The sequence below is a fragment of the Eublepharis macularius genome, chromosome 7, assembly GCF_028583425.1.
Source record: "Eublepharis macularius isolate TG4126 chromosome 7, MPM_Emac_v1.0, whole genome shotgun sequence".
Lineage (NCBI taxonomy): Eukaryota > Metazoa > Chordata > Lepidosauria > Squamata > Eublepharidae > Eublepharis > Eublepharis macularius.
The window spans coordinates 16369144-16394278 of NC_072796.1; the positions used below are offsets into that span (position 1 = coordinate 16369144).

The following is a 25135-nucleotide window of genomic DNA, read 5'->3' on the forward strand; positions in this document are numbered from 1 at the left end:
GAAGCCCAGCAATGTGATCTTGAACCCTATCACCTCTACTCTTCTGCAGCTATTTTAGGGCCAAATAAGCATCTCAGGTTGTTTTGTTCCCTAAAATCTGCCTTTTCTTATTATTTTTATTTTGCTCTTTCTTCTTGAAGGCCATCAGCATTTTACCCTTCTTTGACATGTTGACATCTGTAAATACTGTACTATGCTATTTATGAAAATAAAGTAACTTTATTTTTCTCATTATTCCTGAAATATGTGCATTTCATTAACTAAGCAATATGAAATTACACCCAATTCACCAAGGGGCACATTTACTATGAAAATTGTGCCAACATACTACTAATTCATGTATTATCATTTTAAGCAGCAGGTTTCTATTTTTCTTATTTTGAAGTAAACTACAACGCTAGGGAAAAAATCTGAAATGTAAATTGCCATATGTTGGTATATTTACAGCAGATGGTCTCTTAGTAGCACATTGGTAGAATCCATTTTATTGAAAATGGTGATTTTTATCTCTACCGAAAAATCGTCTTTCTAACACCCTTCCCCCCCAGTAGATAGATATGGAAATAAGAGTGGACAGTGAAGAACCAGAGGTGTGAAGGTCTGGAAAACATAGCCTGGAAAAATTATGGGGGGAAATGTTCTTATCTCAAAACTTAATAAGATCATAGAGCTTAGGGCTATATTCTTGAAGTAGCACACAGATCTTAAACCATTTGGGGAGATTCTGGGGAGGTGGGTGGCATCAGATGAAAGACCTGGCCTCCACCCCCAGTTTGTTGACCCTCCAGGGCAACTCTAGTTGGCCGCAATATGCTGGACTAAATGGACCTTTGTCTGATTGAGCAGGCTTTACTTATGTCAGTGAGAAAGGTGGACTATAAATAACATTTTAAAAATAAAACTCTGGGAATGATCTCCTGCTGATGAAAATGTGAAATAGGGTAAGGAGGACCTCGCCCTTCTCCTTTCTTTCTCTAAGTTCCTCAGTGGAAATTCAAAGGAACCCCCATTTTTGCTTCTTGGAGTCAGTGTCTATAAAAAATAGGCAAGAGAATGGAGAAGTTCAGAGCTTTAATTCAGTCTCCTCCTCCATTCTCTTACCTGTAGGTGTAATGTTAAATATGAGAAGGGAGGGTAACAGACATCAAACACATTCAGGTCAGGATGGACAACATTTTTTCACACAATGCAAATTGAACAGCAGGATTTGAGTTTAGTGGCAACTTTGAGGCCAGCAAGATTTTCAGGGTGTAAGCTTTTGGAAAGTCAAAGCTCTCTTCTTCAGATACAGGGAGGAGTGGAGATCCCTGAACCTTTATATCCCAGTCAGGACATGGGAGGGGTGAAGCAAAGGAAAGAGTCAGGATGTAAAGGTACGATGCAGCTTGATTAGAGCAGAAATCAGCAGGGCCCATTTTGAGGGGGAACGCACAGGAACATAGTTCTGGTAGTTCTTCAAAAAGGTCACATGACAGGTGGCCACGCCTACCTGATTTTTGGCCATTTTTGGCCCATTTTGGCCTGGATCAGGGCCGAAATGGCCAGGATCAGGCCCCGAACAGCCAGGATTGGTCCTGAAATGGCCAGGATTGGGCATCAGACCATTTTGGGCCCCCTTTCAGCCATTTTCAGACCCTTTTTGCCATTTTGGGCCCAATTTCGGCCCTGAACGGCCAGGATTGGGTCCAAAACAACCAGGATAGGTGACGTCAGGGGGTGGGGCATATGCAAATCAGTTATGCTAATGACACACTTCTGGTGATGTCAAGGGGCATGGCATACGCAAATGACTTGTGCTAATGAGTTCCTGCAGCTCTTATTTTATGAAATGACCCCTGGAAATTAGCATCTGTAGTGAGAGAAGAATCCTACCTCTCTATTCATCCCCCTCCCCCACCCCCAGGAGGAGAGTTCCACTGTTCTGAACTTGAAAATGAACTCAAATTCAGCAATCTCATATTGTAATCTATCCTTGAAGTTTTTCTGTTTGAAGTCAGCCACTTTTAGGTCAGCAATGGAATGTCCTAGAAGATTAAAATGTTCTCCCACTGTTTTTTGAGTGCTGTGATTTTGAATGTCGGATTTATGTCCATTTATTCTTAATAGCAGATTGTACCTGTGCAAGTTTTTTGTAAGGTTGATAGATTTCATATGGAAATTAGTGAACTAGTGTACATATGGAATTAGTGATGTCCGCTAACTTAGATGACTTTAATAAGGATTAGAACAAATCCAATAAGAATAGATCTTTCAACAGTTCAATGAAACCTGTATGTTCAGAGGCAATGAATTTCTGAAGATCACATGCTGGAAACAAACAACAGGAGATGGGTGTTGCCTTCATGCCCCGCTTGTGAATTTCCCAGAGGCACCTGGTTGGCCACTGCCATAGATGGACTTGGTCTATACATGTGATGCTGCTGACCTCATGTTCTTAGGTGACAATGGTGAGAGAATGTGGAAATACTCCTGCTAAAAGAATATCCTTGGCTGCAGGGCTTTTTTTCTGGGAAAAGAGGTGGTGGAACTTGGAGAAAATGGTCACATGGCTGGTGGCCCTGCCCCCTGATCTCCAGACAGAGGGGAGTTTAGATTGCCCTCTGCACCACTCAGCAGCGCGGAGGGCAATCTCAACCCCCCTCTGTTTGGAGATCAGGGGGCGGGGCCACCAGCCATGTGACCATTTTCAAGAGGTTCCGGAACTCCGTTCCACCACGTTCCGCCTGAAAAAAAGCCCTGATTAAATAGCTAACAATTTCTCAGTCTGATGGTATCCAGAATCCATTGCCCCAGGCACTTATCTCAGGTTGCTTCAGGACAGGTTTCTGCACTGAAAACAAATCAAAATTAAATACTTCTGCACCTTGAGTGAGGTGAGAGCACTTGTGAAGGGGCACAAATGGAAAATGATGGCTGCACATTTACACACATAAGATTTGAAGAGAGTTCATCAGGACTTAGGTTGCAGGTTTAGAAGAAGGAGAGTGTTGAGGTTCGTGTGTGGTGCTGATAAGCTCCCATTTACTCAGTTGGGGCAGGGTATTATGGGCCCTCCCAACCCCAATTTCCCACCTCCAAAGAATTGATTGGCTGTCATCCAATGATCCTGCTGAACAAAAGCAGGATCTATATGCTTAAATGCACAGAAGAGCCTCTATACACTTGCTTTCCAAATAGACGGCTAGTGGTAAGAAGTAATGGTGAGGACTAAAAGGCTGAGTGAGCTTAGAAGGGAGACCAAGTCGTAGAATTTCAAACTGCTGACAAAGTAGAACGAGAACACTACAGTACAGTAACTCTTCTCTCAAGGAAATTGGCTTTAGAGAGGAAGGCACTGGAGCCCTATACATACTCGGAAAGTGGGGCAACCAATTGTAGTACCTTCAATTGGATTACAATTTGCTAGGCTGTGTCTCGCCAGCTGATTTCTCTCCAAGACTTTGACAGAGTATCCCCTTGTCCTACTTCCTATAAAGCTCTTTGTAAAGTAGTAGGGTGGTATTTTCTCTATCTGCTTTGCATTCTACAGTCTTGAATATAGCTTTGTTTAGCATTAATAACTAAAGTCTGAATGAAGAATCCACTGTGACGCAGCAGTCAACATATAGTAAAGAAGTTTACTCTTCTAACACTCACACAAATGCCTTCAGAATTGGAAATTCCAGACTGTCATCACGATAGGCACAATTCAGGAAAGAATCTGAATCACTGAGAAATGGCAAGATGGAACCAGGAGGGCAGGATATGCCCCCTTCGCAGAAATTCCTACCAACATGGCAAAAAAAAAAAAATCACAAACCTCTTGTTCGGGAAGTTGCGCTTCCCTTGTCACCCTGCATCAGCAACATCCACTGAAGACGACACCTGCAGTCCCTCAACCTAAGTCCTGGGCAAGGACAGCAACAGCCTCCTTTTGACACATGTCTAAACCTTGTCAACAACACGCATGTCAACAAACCACAGCAGAAGAAGAAAGGGACAAAGGCTTTTGGCAGCCTGTAACTCAGAACACTGCTTCAGAGCAATACGTTGACGAGATGGCAGAAGCGAGGATGCCCAGGACAAAGCTGCATGGCATCGTTCGTACATTACTTAAAATTCAGAGTTGATCGCATCCAGACCCAATACTTTCAACCCTACAGTGCCACACAGTTAAGCTGGCTGCCCCATCCTAGAGATAAAAATCTAAGACTGCAAGGGTTAGTATCAACTTAACCACACATGGTTAAATCAGGATAGTGCAATCAGGAATTCTGACAACACAAAGGTGATCCTGGTCTTATGCCTATTTGAGGTGCACGAAGAATCTGAAAGATAAGAATGAATGGTTGCACTGTTGAGACTATTCTGCAGTATGCATGAAGTAAAATGTTATCGGTTTTCAAAGAAGGTATTTCTTAGTCATTTGATAAATCATAGCGGTGTCATTTCCCTCGTGGATATTAATGTATACAAGATGACAAGGCCTATCTACCAGCCAGATAGAGGAGCTGAGACAGTGTTTTGCCTCTGTGTACTGGGCTAAGAAGAAACAGGTGGGAGCTAGAATACAGCCAGTCAAGAAGACAAAAAACTGAGTTTCAGGAAGGAGGTGCGGGAAGTGTTGACGTTCTGAAGAATAGGTTTGCTTACCCAGGTATTTGCATACTCCTCCATGCTTGTATATTTGTAAATCTACTCTCTTATCAACAGTCTCTTACCACAAAGGAAATGGATTCTGTAGAAAAAGTCCCTGGAACTTCCTACCACTCAGAGTCTCTCTACACGAGACCTCTTACATGAGGACGCTCAAGCGTAGGGAGATGCAATACTAGCCTAGTTCAAAAAGACAGAGCGGAAGGCTCCGACAGTTTCACCTCTCTACACTGAGCCCGCTGAGATCATTTGTTAATTTGGCAGAACCTTCGGGACTCTGTGCCGAGAGCTGAAAATGACGGAGCCTTGGGCTCTGTCTTTTGAAATAGGCTTCTCGGCAAACATTGCATCTCCCTATACTTGAGTGTCCTCGTATAAGAGGTCTTGTGTAAAGAGACTCTCAGATAAACAAGGGACCCCCTGCCCCCGGAGTAATAACTGCTAAGTCGTGTCATCAGCTGCTTCCCTTCTAGGATATAGAAGGATACTGTCTCCCCTTGCCCTTCTTTCTGCTGTTGTAAAGATGCACACTGGAGTCTTTCTAGCACTCTAGTCTATACATCTCCTTGCATTCAGGAGGAAGGTTCCAAACAACACTTAACATGCTGGGTGAAGCTCTTTTCCTTGACAGACAAGCCACTTGTTGATAAGCATTCCAAGTCACTGCTTGAAACAGCAGATTGGGGCACCTGCCTTCAAGAGAACCTACTCACAAGTAAGCCCCCAGTTTACCATTTCAAGACAGGAGCTTGCTGGGGTCAATTAGAAGAAACATTACGGGGTATCTCTTTACTGACAAACATGCTTCCCAGCAACAAAACACAGAATAGAGTCTTCATTAGAGATGCTGCCAGATTAGCATGGCTAACTGCTCACTCAGGAACTCAGCTCTTCTAGTATGCCATGCACGGTGAAACCCACTTTAAGAGCTGATTGGAGAGTCTGACCTAAAGAAATAGTCAGCCAGTTAAATGGCGAGAATGGTTTCTTGTGAACATAAACGTTATTATGCTTCAGGTAGGCAGCCATGTTGGTCTGCAGTAGAAGAGCAAGATTCAAGTCCAGTAGCACCTTGGACTTGAATTATTACATTTGTCAGGTAATTTCTCTTCATTGATTGGGCCTCCCAAAAATTCCCACAAGAAATTAAAGTTACAAGGGGATCATATAAGCCATTTTCAAAGTATGCTTTTTTAGCCTTTTACAACATGAAAATTCTATTCGTTAAAAAAATCAAAATTTGCCCCAAATTTCATAAAAATCTGATGAAGGATGGCTGAGTTGTAGGACTTTAAAGCATTTGCTTTTTAACACCAATCACTGTATCTTACAGTGAATTAGCTGTCCCTGCACAGATGACAAAAAAGGTATCAAAAACAAGCCACCATAGACGAGAGAGGTGTTTCCTCTGGTATGCAGAACGTGACACTATGTGGATTAACCAGAAGTAAAAACTTCTTTAAAAGCTGGGCTGATGAGCACTGAATATGCTCTCGAGGGGATGAGACCTTGAGAGAAACTGACACTGCAAATCAATGGGTTTAGACTGGAATAACTCATTTTAGGATTGCCTTGTGAACATCATTTAAAGTAAAATAAGAGAGGCAGGGGAGGAAACATTAGTTTGTTCAAGCTCCTGAGAACTTGGAGAAGACGTTTTTTGGGGGGTGGGATCCCCAAATCACCCTCCTTTTTGTGGGTCCCCAGACTATGTTTCTGTAATTGCCACCAGCGTGGTGCTTGATTCAGGTGCTGTTCTAGAATATGGAAAAACCAGGTTCAAATCTGTCCTCTGCTGTAGATGTTTGCTGGGTGAGCTCTGGCCAGTCTTCCTAACCTACTGTGACGGACAAGACTGGCTCCAGCTCCACCCCTCCTGAGAGACAGCAAATGGGAGTGGGTAGAATGCTGGTTCAATTTGAGTTAGAGTCTGTTGGAGGGAAAATAGTGCTTCAGAGAGACTGAGCGGAAGAAGGGTTGGAGATGCTGCTCAGAGAGGCAGCAGAAACCTGTCAATCTGTTCTCTTATTCTGAAATCTTTCCTATTTAATCCCAGTATGATATTAGTTTAAAATCCATTCACTCCTATGTTCCTTCTTATGAATAAAGTCTGTTTTTGTTTGGTTGAAACCTGGCTGGCTTGAAGTTACTAGCTGAGGGGAAATATCTGACACACACACAAACGCTCTGGTCACATGGAAAGGGCCTAGCGCATTAAATGGTGACAGCGTATACTGAGGGAAAGTAACCTCCGAGTTCCCTTTTCCCCAATAGCCCTAGGATGTAGCTTAGTAAGGAAGGTACATATAGGGAACTGTCTGTCTGTCTGCTGGAGTCTCTAGAAGAGGTGAGAGGGGACCCTGGGAAGATTTGGGTCAGGGCTTTCTGCCTGTTGTAGTGGAGGCCAGACAGGCGGCATTTATTGGGGGACTCCTGGCCTTTACCTGCCTGGGTGGCAGAAGTGTGAAAGGCTTGTGTGTCTGAGGGTGTGAGGTGGGGTTTACTCAGTTGTATACCCACCTATATATCCCTACCTCACAGGGTTGTGGGGAGGGTACACTGGAGACTGGGAGAAGGAATTTACTTTGGTTTCCTACTGGGGAGAAAATTAGGGTAGATTAGGTAAGGATATCCATTCAGATATTCCCGAGCCAAAAATATACGTAAATTCATTGTTTTGAGTTAGCTCTGAGATATGAGAAATGACCTCAAACACTTCCAAAACTCCAGAATGATGAGAATTTACCTTCTTGGAGTGTTTTGGGATTTGGGGAAGCCAGGAGTGGGAAGGCAGAGAGAGAATCTGGCCTCGCAACAAACAGATCCTACTCAGCCTCTCTGGTCTCTTTCAGTTTAGAGGGCTATTGAGAGTAGACTTGGTTTCCAGAGTTAAAATGCAAAGGGACCAGAGACACCAACTAACAGCTCTTTGCCGGGGCTGGCTTCCTCTATCTCCCACCCTGCTCCTGCTGCCTGGGGAAGAAGGGGTTGGTAGAGAGGGAAATGGAGGGAAAGGGGCCAAAATCCTGGAATCTGAAGGGGGTAAACAGAACCCTGAATTGGTAAATACACTCCCCCAAATTTGGGATAATGGAACCGGCCCCCTCCTTGAAACCCAGAAATGAATACACGTGCATACCCCTAGTCTAAATATCTAAATAAATAAAATTTTGCCTACCCAAAGCATAACTTCCAGAATATTCCATGGTAGATCATTTGTTCAGTGAAAATCCTTTGTGTATTATGCTGCACCTTCGCCACCCTTCATCACAATTTTTCTGAAATTAGGCCAGATTGTACCTGTACCCCATTGTTGGTGAGCAAACTCCTGTTGGTTTGCCCCTCTGCCCACAGACTGCTGGTGACAGGTGGGAGGACACAAGCTGCCTGGCAATTGCCCACCACCACCAGCAGCCTGGGCAAACAGGCGTGCACTCTTCTGTGTCCCACTGCGATGACATCACTACTTTAAAAATCAGCCGAAAACATAGTGTCACTCCTGGAAGTGACATCATCGCAGGGGTGTGTGGAGGCACACACGTGAAGTACTGCACCCCTTGTGCCCCCCATGTCCCTCATCCTCCCAATCTCTTCCTAATTGCCAGGTACGACCCTATACTCCTCCATTTCAACACTGATTTCTTGCGAGAGTTAGGGGAGGGCACTCAATGAGAATAGCTTACCTGGCAAAGATCATTTGGGCATGGTCACATGAAACCATTATTCCTCATACTTGCAGAGAATGGCTGACTGACTAATATACGTCACTTGACCCACTATATTCTTCTGTCTTAAAAACAAAAACAAATGGGAAAAGGCGAAGAATTATCACTAAATAAATAATAATGAATAGAGCCATGTAAGAAGAAGTTGCTGCAATAAGGTTTCAGCTCCAAAAATTAAAACTTCCAAAGATAAAACAGCAATGTAAGGAGGCATGCCTATGAGATGAGTCACAGTTCAGAAGAAGACATTTTGCATGTCTTGAGGCCCAGCTCTTTGAATGAACTCTCTCTTGCTAAGCAGGTGACAAATATCAAAGTTCAACTCCAGAGCAATACAAATCACACTTACGATCAAGACTCATGAACTTCCATAACACAGTTACAAGGTAAAAAAATCATAAAACAAATGCACAAGTTCCCAAACATAAAGGAGGAAAGAATACAGTAATGTTAAGTTTTATATTCACCTTTTTCTTCATTTTTACATTTTTGAAAATAGCATGGACTCTCCACGTTTTTGCAAACATTGCTCCAAATGCAGTTGTATAGCCCACTGTAAGTATCCATGTCCGGACCTGAAATAAAGAATAAATTCAGATTATATCTTTAACCCATGACAAGCAGATGTAACTTTGGAGATTTGGTTTGCCTAAAGAAAGAAGCTAATTCTTTCTTACATCAATTTTCACGGTGTCTATTTTCAAGACATGCACTGGGGTCCTAAAATTTATGAGAAAAATCAAGTATAATTTAAAACAGGTCTATGATTTTCATGACTGCTGAAAAAGGCTAAAGACATAAACCAGGTATCAGCTGTAGTATTACAAACCATAATGGGAAATAATGGATGTGTGTGCACTTCTGTACAGAAATATGTTGGGTTGCAATTCGGTAACAGACCATTTCTAAGACCCACTAAAATGACAGGACTGAAGTGAAAAGTTAAATTCTTAAGACTTACTGATTTCAACTGGATTTGTAAAAAAAATGTTTTTGAGAAGGTTAAATGGAGCTGCGGAAAAGAATCTGCATCTACCTATAATATCCATGTGTGAGGGACCATGCAGATAAAAATCTATGTAACAGGGACACCCTGGGCTATGGTAGAGTTTTCTGAAAACCTGTATGGAAAACCAGGGCATGCAGAAAAATTCGAACTTGAAAAACATTGGTAGCTAAGATATTGTGAGAAGACTTCATGGTATCTTGGTCACCATTTTGGGTTGTGTCAGCATCAATGACAAGACCCACACCTCTCATACAGTGTGTATGGCAAACTGCAGAAGGGCCAGCTGGTACCCAATGCTTACGAGAGGGCAATAAACTGATCTAGAGATTAATTGAACAACTCTAGGAAACATGGAGGACTCACTGTTGTCTTGGATCTAGGAGAAAGTCAAAACAGAACAAATGAGGAGAGATGAGAGGTCAGAAATGGACCCGTGAGGAGTAATTTCTCCCTTCCTGGGAGTTTGGGGAGGCAAGGGAAACAAAACAAGAGTAGGGGGAGCAGACCCAGAGGGGGGGAATCCGCAACCAGAAGGATGGGAAAGCAAACAGAATCCCCCACCTCTGAGGTAGTAGTAAAATTTAGTAGTAAATTTGGTGGCTGAGTGCCAATCACAATGCAGCATTATGGACCTGCCAACAGACAAGCTCTGATTTACTACATACTTGGTGGACTCCCTACATTAGCAGAAAAATATGACTTTGTAAGTTCATCAAAAGTAAAAACATACATTCCCAACCTAACCCATCGGATGAGGACTGAATATCCCCCAGAATGGCAGGATGCAGAGAGCAGTTGAGCAACAGTGAAAAGAAGGGAGAGGGGGAGAGGGGGAAAATGGAAAGGAGAAACCAGTCTGCTCAAGCCTCTGAGAGCTCATATTGTGTTTGAAGGGAAGATTTTGAGGAGTGGTGTGGGATTGCCAAATTTTGTCTTCTTCCTGCAACTATTTGCATGTTCTGAATTTGTATATAAATAATTCTGGGCATGCTAGGAAAAAAAAACAGAACAGAACAAGCGCTAAACAAGGAGAGGAAAAAGGAAGGACAGAAAAATAAAGCAATTGAAAAATTGTATGCCTTTTGTCCTGGCAGTTTTGAATATGGGACAGAGTGTTCAGCTGGCAATGTTGACGATGCTCTTTAAAAAAAACCTTGCATCATTAGCCTTCATGCTGCAGTTTTTGTGCTCCATTTTTCACCAGACACATTACCACAGGCAACCCCTTTGTTTCAAGTAGAAAAACTCAGCATCAGACAAACGTTAGAGATAAACATTAAGATGATATTTATGTTTAACTCCTAATCAAGTTAATAAAAGCAAACGAAACTGGAAGACAGCTTTGCATGAGCCAAACGCATGCATCTATATATTTTCTGCCTGAATGAGATATTTTCCTTCTTTCCCTTTTATATTATTCACAGAGCCACTTGCACTTCCATTATTTTTCTTCTCTTTTACCTGTCATCTTGTAATTACGAGATTTATTTAAAATGATACATAACAGACAAAAGAATATTTTAAAATTAAGAACAGGGTTACAAACACAGGCTCAACCATTGTGACATTTATCAGAAAGAAGCTGCAATTTTGTCTTGTTCCTTTGTGTCAGAAACAATTGTAAACTATCTGGAGCTGAATTTATACTGTCACAATTATTGCAACCAGCCCCCCCCACACACACACACTCACTGGGAGTAAAAATTCACAAATAATCTGCCTTACTAAACAGACTGATTTTATTTTACCTAGTGGAGCTCCCAGGTAATACTCAGTTACAATAAAAAATCCATTGGAATAAATTAAATATTTCTTCAATGAAAATCAGGGATATATGCCTTTCCTGAACAATTTTATTTATTTGTTTTACTGCTCAAAGTGGTGGCAGGAGAAAAAACAATTAATGGCTAATGGGCCGATGGCATGACGTCAGTCTGCTCTAGGAATTGTGGAAAATCTATGATTTTAGATCTCTAGTGAAGATTGACATCATTTTCCGTTTTTACCCTGGAGTGACATCACACAGTCGCCAACAGCCACCCTCCGTGTTCCCCTCCCTCTGTGTCCACCCTTCAAGTGATACAGATGAACATTTGCATGCATACCCGCTTGCAGGGAGAGCGGAATATAAATTGAATAAAAATAATAATAGATGTTTCTTTCCCATCTGCCTCACAACCCATATCTGGCCTCACATAACTACACTGAAATGACTTGCAACGTAGATCCTCATCCGGTATCTTTAATAGTTATGCACCATAAATTCCCTGCAATTAGGCCTTTAGACTTTTTACCTGGATGGGACTTCTTGTGAGTAAGAGGGGGGGATTAGTGGAAAGGAGGAAAGCTATGTGAGATGGGTAACAATGGGATACTCTACCAATATTTACGGGGTCCCCTCCCCAAGGTAGCAGACAAGATTTGGTGCTTAAGTAAAGAAGTATTTTTACTTAAAGAGGAAAAAACAACACACACACACAGAGTCCTAAGAAACTAGCCAGAGGGTGGAATAGAGTGAGGGACGGGGTATATTTACTGATCAGAGGAGCAGCGTGGTCCACGGAGGAAGAGAGCTTCAAACGTCCCACATTCTCGGCCAGGAGAGAGTCTTAGGGAAAGCAGCCCTAAGGGTACAATGCTCAGATCTGAGGTGCAGTGTGCAGTTTGAATGGGGCAACACCCTGGTTTTTATAGGGCAAAATGTGCCCCGAGGCTGGGGAGCCCCCTCAGCCATTGGAACAAAGCCTCTAAAGGTCAGCTCCTGGGAATGAAAAAGGCTTGATTACCTTTGATTGGTGCTGCTGGGATGTGATAAAGGAAATGCAGTGTTCTCTAGGCAGTTTGCTAATTAATGTTCCCAGAGCTGAGTTGATGAATTTAGATTTTCCCAGGGACAAATTAGAAACTTATCAGTGCAGACTGATGACCCTCAATCTTGGGTGGGGAATCTAATCATGGAAGGAGGATACTGGAATGTGTTATGTAGGGTGACTCAGCTAGACCCTTTCTTGTCACGGTTCCACCTGCAGCTGATGGGACAGTAAATCAAATCACCTTGATCCTCTACATCTTGCATGAACATTCCATTCATGGCTTAATTTCCCAGGCGGGACTCAGCAATGCTGGCAGGAATTCCCCTGATATAGATCAGGCTGCATTAATTCAGAGGCCTTGTGATTTATATATATGACAGGTCAGGGCCGACTGCTTAGAGACTGGGGTACTATTATTTGGCAGCATTAAACACCTGATTCGGGAAACTTTTATCATCATTGCTTTGCAGTATCCTCCCTCTATTGCAATAATAAAAATAGCAATTTTATGCTGCCCGCAGTCCAAGGTAGGAACTTCTATATACTCAGGGAACTCTTCAGGTATTAAAAAAATATAACTTTGTAAATTAATCAATGTACAGAAAATGCCTCGATGAAGAGTGAATATGCTTTATTAGGAATAGAATGTTGAGGGTGGTTGGGAGCAAGTGAAAGGAAAATTGAATAACTTGCCTGCTCCATCCCCGTGAGAACTTATAAAATCCTTGAGGAAATTATTTTGCAAATGGATGCAAATTATAGTCTCACAGAAGTATTTTAGAACAAGAAAACAGTGCAGGGGGATGCTTAATACCCTCCCCTTTATCAGGCTCTCCCTGACTAATTACAAAGTTTAAAAAAAAAAGAATTAAAACACTGGAAATTCTGGATGCAGAGCAAAAAACAACTCATCTGGTTTAGATCTCATGGGGTGACCCTGGGCCAGTCACTCTTGCTCAGTTTAATATACTCAGTTTAACCCTCAAAGGTTGTTGTGAGAAAAAAATGGAGAAAGAAAGGACCATTTAGAAACTTGGAGGGTGGGGGGAATTATTGATAGACATATGCACGTTGAAGAAAAGAAGAACATTTAGAAACACACAGGATAAATTCAACGGAAGAAAAAACCAGAACTGTGTTTAAAAAGTATATTCCCACAGCACCCCCAAAATGCAATAACATAAAGAAGAAAACACATTGACAAGAGGCAAAGCATTCCTTTTAAATTGTCAGGCACTGCTAATATTGGTCCAACAAATACTGACATAAAACTCTATGGAAATAAATTGAGTTGGGGAATCTCAGCAGTGCTTCTACAATAAGATAGTTGAAAGTATGTTATTAAACCAAGAAAAATACCAACAACAATAAAGGAGATCTGAACAGTATAGTGAAATAGAAGGAAACATTGTGGAAATACTGCTAGAAAAAAGGTGGGAGAAATTTTTAGACAAAGCCGTAAGTTTGTTCATAGCTTTAAAAAGGCAGGGACAGAGTTCAAGGGAAGTTAAGAGGAGAAAACATTTGCCTCAAGTTAAGGTATTAATAAAGAGTTCAAACAAGAGGGACATAAAGATGAAGTAAAAAAAAGGAACATGAAGAGCAGGGGAAGCTGAGAGAAAACAGGCTGAGGGAAAATTGAAACTGTTATCCTACAGATAGCAAAGAGAGTCTGTTGTGTAAAATTCCACTGAGGTTGAGGGCATGTTGAAGGCTCATACCGAAAAAGAAGGCCTTTTTTTAAAAGGTGAGGATTATAATCAGTGAAAAAGCAGGAAGGTTCCAATATTACACACAACACACGGTAACAAACAGAAAAGTAGTACTTGAAAATCAAATTTATTATGAAAAATATAAAAGAAAAAAACTTGAAAGGGCATGTATTGAGAAGCAATAAGTAACAAAAATACAGAAAACAGCTGTGTGGCAAAGTTTATTGACAGTGTTGCTAGAAGACATGATATGCCATGACATGTTAAAATTCCCACAGCCTGTCAAGCATTCGCTCAAAAATCAATTTTGATGTAAGCAATTTCATACATATATGCATGGTTGGGGCCTGGAGATCTCCTAGAATCACAACCGATATCCACACTACATAGGTCAGTTCCCCTGAAGAAAACGGCAGCTTTGGAGGGGGAACTCTATGGCATAATACCCTGCTGAGATCTCTCCCTTCCCTAAACCTCACCCTTTCTAGGCTCCAACCCCAAATCTCCAGGAATTTCTCAACCTGAGTTGGCAGCCCGACATATAGGTCAATGTTGCTCAACCAAACACCTGAGTTGTGAGGAAAATAGTAATCACAGGATAATGTTCCGTCACAACGGAAAAGTTGTGGTGCAAGGTTTGTTTGTTTTATAGAACACAGCAAGGCATCCTCTTTTACAGAGTTTACTACTGAGCGTTGACCAGTATAACAGCAAACTCTCTTTTGCATTTATGGAAGACAGTTTAAAAAATGGGGTATATGGCTGTCAGATTCAGGAACGGTGTATCCCAACAAACCTACATCCTGAGGAACATTCTATGCAATACTAATCCATTTTTAATATTTGAAAAATTCTATGTAATGTATGGGAGGCAGATATAACAAGAATAACGGCGGGAATGTACTGAACTGTGAATTTCTTCATGAGTACCCACTTGCTCTATTGAATAGTCAAGTAGTTGGTAAAAGCAGTCCACTCACAAAGAAGACAGGAGTTTTAACATACTCAGAGAAATCTCCACATATATAGAAAAGTATGTCTTCAGAACAGAACCCAAAAGCACGCTGCAGGAGAAATGGAATGTTGAGTTAGTTAATTGAAAATGCAGGGAGGGGAAATTAAACTATTCCAGTCTCCAAGAATTCCAAAAGGGGAGATTTTGGGGTGGAGGCTCAAATTTTTCTCCTCTCCATTAATTCTTCATGGGCCCCCAGCTTGTAATATCTTTGTAAATAATGTATTTCATATTCTGAGGCTGCAATCCTGCATCCAATAAAAACTTACAAACTTGAATCAGCTTTATCAATGCTTTGACACATTATCATGTTTGTCTGCAATGCACGAGGCAAAGCTTCAAAGAGTGGACTGAACCAGCAATGAGTGAATCAGCAATAAGAACATATACACGCATTTGCAAAACCCCACACCAATATGGCAAAGCCCCTAGAAATAGTCAAACCGTAATAACTTCTACGTGTTAAAGACTGGTCCTAAATTCCTTAGGAATTAAGGTGCCAAGTGGTCAGGGAAAACTAGACGTCCTGACCTTTAAATAGAGGTTTAATATGCAAAAATAGCCAGTTGAAGCTTTACAAGGCACAGGGATGTGCAATTTGGTATATCCAGTTTAAAAACATACCCCAAAAGATAATTTGGTATTATTCTGGTATACCCAGATATATATCTATCTTGAGTATATTTGGATAAACCAGTATTTACATTCCCAAATTATTCAGATATTCAGGAATGTCCAAGAATCTCATTTTAAAGGTTGCAGGACCTTGTTTTCCCCCTTTGCAGGTTTCCTGGGCTACAGGAGGAAAGGGAAGGGTGACAATGTCTGTGTCAGTGTTACTTGCTTACCATATGCCATTGCCAGGTTTGGCTGGCCGCCTTGGTGCTACTAGTTTGCCAGTTTGGGTGCTGGGATTCTCTCATTTGTCACTGGTTCTGTTAGGCTTGCATTGGCCCTGGGTTCTGCCTGGCATCTGTGAGTGACACTGGTTCTGTTGGGCTTGTCACAGTGTCCCTTGCTTCAGTTTGGTTCTGCTGTGATTCTCTGGTTTGTTGTAGGTTCTGCTGGGATCCTCTGGTTTGACATTGATTTTGTTGTGCTTTGTTTACATTGGGAGGCTTGGCCAGTGTGGTTGCTCTTACGTGTTCGGCTAAGATTTTTTTTGGTATTGAAAATAATGTAGAGTGGCTAGGGGCACAATTTCAGGAGCCCACAGAACTGGACCCCTTGGTCCAACCAACTTAAAACTTGAAAAGTCTTTACTGAACAGGCAGGACTAGGGTTCCTGCAATTTTGATGTAGTTTTCTTGAAAAACAGCCCCTCCAGCCCCCCAGAAAGACTCCCTCATAGGGAATAATGGAGCTGAGTATATTGGAAATACTGAATATATATGGTATTCCAGATCCCCCAAATGCCATTTTTAAGAGCACACCCCTATCTGGGTATAGAACTAAATAACATCACAATTGCTGCAGTTAAAGAGACAGCCACAGGGGCCTGTTAAAAAGTTGGCAATCAGAACAGAAATCAGAATAACTTAAAATGCACATCAGTTTAACCTTATAACCCGCCGCTTTCTTGCTCACTTGGTGCAAGAGAAAATGTGATTGAGTAAGCAGCCAGTTACTATATACACAATGCTTTAATGTTTCCATGCTTAGCACCCTCTCCACACAATGTCTGCTTGACACACAGTTGAGACTATTCATAATTCCAGGTTGTCTTCTTAGATAATGCAAGTCTTTGAAGAAAGAAGTAAAACATGGAACCTAGCATGGAATCAGCCTGAGAAATGCAACAGTCATTTTTTGTGAGATCCTCAATGCAAGCAGAGTGTAAAGAGAATTATGTCCCTGTTTTTTTCACTACAAAGCAAGATAAACATAAGGACTAATTCTTTACTATCTTTGGACACACAGGAGCCTCTTTACATCCAGAGAAGCAGTGGCAGGTGAGAGAGAGGCCAAGGAAGAAGCAGAAGATGAACATGCCCCAACAATAAATCATGTTTAATACATAAAGTTCTTTCATTTTTGTTTGCGCCCAAGTGTGCTTGATTGGGGCAGAGAAGGCCTGGGTAATGCAGCTACATAATGTTACCAGCCAAGTGTCTGACAAGCGCCCTATTTTTGCACTCTTGGTCAGGCAGTAAAAACACTGATGGGGTGCCATATATGGTAACAAGTTGTAGATGCTTGCTGTAGAGTAATGCACTCAGTATGTGCATGGCTATCAAACAGCAGTTTATTATTTGAGACCAATTTATAATCTGAGCAATAACCATTCAGTGCCTTTTCCAAAGGGTGTGAAGACAATGCCCAGAGGATGTATCATAATCAGGCTTATCTATGTACTGCAATTGCAAAGAAGTATAGGAAAAGCACAGAATCTGGGGCAAAGAACAGACTCTATTTCCCAAGAATCTGTTTTTATCTTTAAGCAAAGAGAGAAATAGAGAACAAGTTTCTAGGGATCTATGTTTACAAAGATATGACTCAAAATATGTTGGCGATGCCTAGTAAAATCTCCAAAACCAGAAGGAGGCTCAATAAGATTTCCAGAGGATGGAGCTTCAGTGCTTTGTATAGCCGCCATCCCTCCTCCCAATTAGCAAAAATAAATTATACAAAATAGTACAAATTATAGAATTTTGCAAAAATGCACACATTTACCCAAATTGCAGAATTCAGCTTTTCTTGGAGTAGATTTTTTTTTTAAATTAGCATAGTGCATGAACAGCCTGGCTATAAAAGCTGTACAGACAATCCTAGGACTGTCGTATTGTATATGGTCTTAGCTGCAAAGCGTACTCACCAATGAAAGTGCCGTAATACAGCCTATTGTTTCAATATGCATTAAGGCAAGGTCATAATTACAGGGAAATACCTCATTCAAAGGCCGAACGAAGAATTAAGTTTAAGAAAACATAGATGCCGAAGGCAAAATTATGCAATTCCTGCCCTCAGTGGCAAGTAATTAAGTAGGCAATAAAAAGTTAGCAGAAGTCCCCCAAACCATTAATTCACTGAACACAGCACTTAAAGTCCACAAATCACAATCCAAAAGTACAGTATTTCTGATTTCCTACCCTTTCTTCCTCACAAATGTTAAGTGTGCTTATTTGATTTTTACATGTCCGTTTTCTCCTAATCATTAGGTAGATAACCGCTCTTAAATCTGCAGAAGTCTCAGTTCTTTTGGAATCTCATGCCACACCACAGCGTTAAGGACATGGGAGGGCATTCATTGCTACTTTTGGGCATTTGAGCACTTACCCTTTTTTGGCTTCTCAACTATGTTCCCCTTTTAACTCCACCCTTAATGGATTTTTTCCACTGTATTTTTGGGATTGGTGGGTTAGATACTAATCAGGGCTTTTTTTCTGGGAAAAGAGGTGGTGGGACTCAAGACCGCACAATGATGTCAGTTTGGGTCAGCTGGAACAAGGGAGGAGTTTTTTAAAGTTTAAATTGCCCTCGGAGAAAATGGTCACATGGCTGGTGGCCCCGCCCCCTGATCTCCAGACAGAGGAGAGTCTAGATTGCCTTCCATGCTGCTGGCACGGAGGGCAATCTAAACTCCCCTCTGCCTGGAGATCAGGGGGCGGGGCCACCGGCCATGTGACCATTTTCAAGAGGTGCCGGAACTCCATTCCATGTTCCTGCTGAAAAAAAGCCCTGATACTAACAATACAAAGATACACTATAAAAGTGTTGCTAAATGATGTTTTCTAATAGGTAGTAGCTTTAATCTAAATGGAACATGCTGCCAGTTCAGATCTCATTTTTTTCACCTCCTCTACTGTGTCCTTCCGTCTCCTTGCCACTTCCCTACTGTGAGTGAACTACTATCTGTAATAAACACAGTCAGCGTATCTTCCCCCTTAGCCAGATCTATATGAAGCCCACAGTGAAAATACTCTCAGACTCTTGCTTCCTTAAAACAAAAGCAGGACTATATGTAATGTGCAACAACATAGTTCTTTCGAGAGGCATTTTTTTATTTTCTAGAATGAAACCACCAGGGCTGCAACTGAAAAGGCCAGAGCAGTTTGGGGGAGAAGAAGGGCTCCTTCACCCTTTCTATTTGCTGTATTTTCCACTTGAAAATTGCCAACCCATACTGGTTTTGGCACCCAATCCACCCCCAGGCAGTATACAAGTTTCTTCATCCCACAGGTAAGTTACATAAAAAACAGAGTTTGGGAAAAGTTTAATTTGCACTCTGGCAATGAGCAGAGGTTATCCTAGAACAACTTTCCTAGGGAGGAAAAGGACTCTAATCTTAAAATGGGAATACATCTAGCTAAAAGAACTTCAGCTGATACTTAAATATGAGCCCTTTCGTTTTGAATGTGTGCTGTAAACCACACCAAAGATTCTAGCCTTGGGTTAGATCATATCATTTATCAATGGAAGGTACTAATGGCCACAGAACTTCCCTACTTTCTTCTCCCTCCCTTCAGATTCTGTGGAAATTGATTTCTGAAGCCAGAAACACTTGGAATAATAGCTATGTAGGTCAGTGTGCTTCAGTGAGGGGGAGGAAGGGGTAGAAATCACCCTTCCTTCCTCTTCCATTAGTGGGGCTTGGCTCCATTCCCACGTTCCATTACACCACTCCCACTAACCTACAGGGCTCCTGCTATATACAGCTCCCATGACATCAGGAACCAGTTCTCCAGGGCCCAGAAAGGAATACTGGGGGAAGAGGAAAGCAGTGAAGATTTGCAATCCTTGTGTGAATAGATTGCTGGATCCAGCCCATTGTCTGAAATATTCCAGCAGTTTAAAGGAGCAGAGGTCTGAGAGGATAAAGGAAACAGGAATTTGTTTTTTGGACAGTCTTTAGAGGTTCCAAAGAGGGAGAAACAGCTGGCTATTTTCCTCCCTTCACTGACTAGAAGGAAGGGAGTGGCCAGGCTGGCTTTCAGGAAAGAACATGGCTGCAGAAGATAACAACAACATTCAATTTATATACCGCCCTTCAGGACAACTTAATGCCCACTCAGAGCGGTTTACAAAGTATTATCCCCACAACAAAACACCCTGTGAGGTGGGTGGGGCTGAGAGAGCTCTGGAGAGCCGTGACTAGCCCAAGGTCACCCAGCTGGCTTCAAGGGGAGGAGTGGGGAATCAAACCCGGCTCTCCAGATTAGAGTCCCGTGTTCTTAACCACTACACCAAGCTGGCTCTGATTTATTTCTGAACTAGAACAAACTGAAATTTGGTAACTTGAAGATTGTTCTGTCTCTCTTGTATTTACTGACATAAGGAAAAGTTTGCCACCAGTGATGAGAAGGTTTCCTGCAGTACGGGCTGGCCCTTTCACTTGTTCTGAGTAGGCAGGTCTAGTCTAATTAGCTTGCAGAACAGCCCTGGTGTTCTTTGCCCAGCTGCTCCACAGCACATGCAAAGCCAAGAGCTCTTGCTCTTTCCCCCCTCCTTCCCTAACTTAGAGAACAATCCTAAATAGGTCTACTCAGACGCTCAAGCAGGTCTATCAATGGAGCTTATTCCCAGAAAGTGCCCTTAAGATTGCATTCTTTTCACGCTCTCTTCTCATTCACATTTTCTGAAGACCCATTTTTTCTTTTTCATACTTGGTCAGGCTTCAAAAGCACACGTGAGTGTGGCTCGAGGTTCCACAATTCCTGCGGAATGCTTGTGGCACATCCTGTGTTACACAAAACTGGAAGCAGTATTATTAAAATGGTTCAGTTACTTACAGTGCAAAGTGTTTCAAATGTCTTTTCAGAGACAAAGGATCCATCAAGGCCAAAAAGGAATATGGATGCATAGGAAAGCATCCCCCCAAGAATAATAAGATTGTTCATATAGGGACTGGACATCTTTATCAGCCTACAAAGAGAAGACCAGAAAGCGGTCAGTATATAAGGCGAGCCATGAGAGTTCTCAGATGGCAGAGTACAGGAGATGCAACAGGACAGGTTCAAAGAGGAGGTACTTCCAAGAATGAGCGTGTAAATCAGCAAAACTATCACACACACACACACACACACACACACACACACAGAGAGAGAGAGAGCTGTATCAAAGATTTCCAATGATAAAGACTTAATACATACATGCACACAAATACGATCATCATATTGGAAAATAACAATATATAACAACAATAGAAAGAAAGTATCAAATAATTCATGCCCTGATCTGAATGGCTCAGGCTAGCATCTTGGATGTTAAGCAGAGCTGGTCCTGGTTAGTAGTACTAGGATGGGAGATCTCTGAAGAGAACCAGGGTTTCTATATAGAGGCAGCCAATGGCAAACCACCACTGAAGTCTCTTGCCTTGAAAACTCTATTGGGTCGCCATTAAGTTGGCTGTGACCTGATGGAACTTTCCACACACACACACATTAATCACAATTTGGTTTTCTGGACAAGTACAATCAATCGTTTTAAAAATTAATATCAGTTCAGAAGAAAATAAGTTCATTCATGGTTGAAAGTGAAAGTCATATGTCTTGGAGTTGACATTCATAGCCTATGAGAAAAAAATGACTGGTACATGAAATTGAGGGGCGGGGATAGCACCCAAATCAGAAATGCCACACTGAGAAAACCTGATGGCTGTCGGGAACCATCTGAAAAATGAACAATTTTATTCAAGATTGCTGAATCAAAGCAAAGCAGCTTTATGTACAGAATTCCAGAAATATGCAAATCTATCTGCTACTTTATAAATAAGTTTAGATGAGCATTATTATAGTTAAATGTCTTTGATCTCCCACACTAAAGCAACTCCTTATGTTACACTGCAGTTTAATTAACTGGGGATTATGCTAATAACACACAGTGGAAAACACTAATTTTGATCTAACAGAATAAAAGGATTTAATAAAACGTTCCAACACAAAGATATTATACAGTCAAATAAATTAAGTTACTGTATTCTTTAAAAAAAATAAAGGGCAGGATCCTGTCAAAGTTAAGCACTTTTAAGTCCTACTGGTTTCAATGTTCAACTCTTCTACTAAAACCAAAGGGGCACACAGCTCAGTGCTGTGCGTGTTTCTTTAGAAGTCCTGCTAACTAGATTTACTCCCAGGTGCTAAGCGCATAAGACTGCAGCCTTAAAAAATTATTCATTTTTGACAGGATTATGCAGTAAGAGAAAAGAGAAGCTCAAGGCGCAATGGAGAGTAGATTATTTATGCTTTTGGATCCCGAGGTGTTTCACAATTACCTTCACCAGAGGATCTTACCGGACCTTACTGGTGTGGTCCTCCTTTTCCTGACTGTTGTTGACATGACTGTGCACATTTATCTTTTCATGATCTTTAATTTCCCTAATTTACAGAATTACAAACAAGGACAGCAGGGCAAAACGCAGTCTCTAAATTGCGTCGCTTACTTCTGATTTCGGTTTTTGATGTTGAAGAACAAAAATGCACCGGCCATGATCATTCCCAGAATAGTGAGTGCTGAAAGAATACTGTAGAGAGGCAAGGAGATCTTGCGGAGTTGACTTTGGACAATCGTTCTATCCTTTGGTGCTTCTATTCCTAAAACGCGATAATGAAGACAAAAATAGATTCAACATTCTTATGAAAACCCATGCTTCCGGTGAACTGCTGCCATCCCACTACTGTAAACTGATTCAAGTTGTTACTGCAAGAATCACATGGAGTTACAAACACGGTAAAAAGTAAAAGATGCTCTTCTCTACCAGGTCATGTCAGTGATCCACTTGCATTGCAATCCTAAGAAGGGTTGCTCCAGTCTAAGCCTATTGAAATCAATGGGCTTAGACTGGAGTGACTCTTCTTAGGACGGCACTGTTAGTCCAGTATCGCCTACCTCCAGGTCTTAGGCAGAAGCTCTCTGATACCCATTTTAATTTAAACGTTGACATTAAAGTCACCTAGTTTTACAAAACAGTATAAAAGTATGGCAACATCATTCCTGCTACAGAGAGTTTATACAGAGAAAACAAGATAGTAGAAAGATAGTCAGAGCATCACCAACTAAGATCTTTAAGTGGAGATGCCCATAATTTACAGTGCAATCTTCTAACCCCATGAATTTCAATGGTCCAATAGCAGCAAGCATTGCATCACTTTTTCCCCACTAAATAGAAAGGATGCCACATGCCATTCATAAATAGTAGGGTCTGATGTCAGACAATAGATTCAATACCAGATGTGCCATTCATCTTAGAACAGAAGGAAGAGTTTTGGGAAACACAACTTTGCCTTCCATACTGCCGCCACAGTGGCAAAAGCTGTGCCTGGAAAAAACAAACCCTTGCTTATATGCAACTGTTACAAGGTATAGCCGGCTCGTCTCACGAGCTGATGTCATGGAGTGGGTTAAGAGACTGACCCATGAACCAGGCAGACTTTGATTCAAGTATTGCCCCTGACACAAATGGCCGACAGAGGCAAACAACCATTTCCCAGTCTCAGCTTCTCATCTCAGCAATGCTTATCTTCCTTCCTATGCCTGGGCAAGTGGAAGCACTCATGGCTGCAGAACTTTCCCCACCCGGCCCCTTCCCAGAGTAGCCTCGTATTGCAAGGGGTGACGGGACTCTCATGGACCAAATCTAACACAGCGCCAAGGGGGACGACTGCAACTATGAGCGGAAATTAGGCAAAATAGCTTCCAACTCACTCTTGTACTACTGAAATAAGTTTTGCTGGGCACCAGCAGAAGAACAAAGTGGTGACAATTTTGCTCAGTTCTGCCTTCTCGCTGCAGTCGGTCTGGTGGCTTATTGTCTCTGGGAAACCCACGACTCCTGGCAAGGGACTGCTATAAGAAGCGCACGGGGAGAAAGATCGGAACCTGTGAGCATCTTCCAATTGTGCAACCACAGGATCTCACCCAGAGTTTCTATAGGCATTACTGAGATAATGCATGCAGAGGGCGTTGCACAGTCTGAAGAGCTATGGAAATACTAAGCACATGTTTTAGTTTAGGAGCCCTAAGCAGCACCTGGCTTAAAACAGCTGAGCTATGAAATGATGCTATGGCAACAGCCTCATCATTTGACATTCAAGGGTCTAACCAGTTAACAAAATAGGTCATAGCGACACACCACAAATTATGGGACTGGTTTTAACTAGGCCACATACTATGCTTTGGTCTGGACTCTGAGAATATGGTGTGAAAACAATTATAAACTTCACTCAAACAGCAGCAGAAAACAATAAATGCACAAAATGCATTGAAAGGAACACAGATACAACATTGGCTGCTTTGCCATCCTGTTACATCTCCCACTTGTGCCCTGTCAAGATGAAGATTTGGACCAAGCGGCAACGACAGATGTGGACTCATCACACATTTGCCACAGAGAAAGGACTGCATTCTGCAACTTTAAATTGAACTTGATATACAATAAAGTGGTGACTTCTGGGTTGTATTACTTCAGACAACTGGTTGGGGGAGGGATGTTATATTTTTAATGCTTTGTTATATAAAAAAAAGTTTCTTGCAGGTAGAAAGTTAGCATAACGGTAAGAAACTGATCTTCACAGACTGTTGAGGTTGGGTGACTGTCTCTGTAGCACTGAAGAATATTTGCTCTCCCTCTGAGCCACGGCTGCTCCCCCATTGGCACACTGGTTCCAGTTGCAATTCCTGCCACCTTTACCTAAAGGATCTCATATCTGGTTGAGAATGACACCAGCTGAAGAACTTGAGGTTCACTGCCAATCAGAGTGCCCAGTACTGAGCTACATGGGCAAAGGGACCACTCCAGTATGAAGGAGCTTGATGTGTTCATATGAAAAATCAAATGGATTCAGAGTCCCTCTACACGAGACATCTGACACATGAAGAACACGTGTCAGGAAATGCAATGTTAGCCAGGAAAGGTAGTTTAAAAAGACAGAGCCAGCGGCAGGGTAAAGGCTTTGCTATACACTGAAGCTGTGTGAAGGGGAAGAAGAGAAACTTCAGCCCATTACAACCTCTCCAGGTCCAAATCCTGCTCTGGAAGGCAGCTCCAGCCACTTCCATTCCTTGCTGCCCTCTGGTTGTGATCCCACACAATTTTAGACTGCAGAGGTAAAATTGACAGAGCCTTCAGGGAGGTGGAGATGAAATTAACAAACCCTCTGAAGAGCAATCTCCGCCAGCTCTGTCTTTTTAAACTATGCTTCCTGGCTAACACTGTCTCCCTATACTTGACTAACATGTGTTGAGGTGTCTCGTCTAGAGAGACTCTCAGATTCCTGCTTTCTTCTCACTAA

General features: G+C 41.9%; 1 protein-coding gene across 1 annotated transcript in view; it reads right to left on the reverse strand.

The window, feature by feature from the left end:
• The window catches only part of GABBR2 (gamma-aminobutyric acid type B receptor subunit 2), a 434622-nt gene that overhangs the window by 113922 nt on the left and 295565 nt on the right, over positions 1-25135 (reverse strand). Inside the window, exons 10-12 of the mRNA XM_054985745.1 lie at positions 22288-22438; positions 20639-20771; positions 8828-8935 (exon numbers count right to left, since the gene is read on the reverse strand). Coding sequence (XP_054841720.1) covers positions 8828-8935; positions 20639-20771; positions 22288-22438 — 392 coding nt within the window. The remainder of the gene's footprint in view (positions 1-8827; positions 8936-20638; positions 20772-22287; positions 22439-25135) is intronic.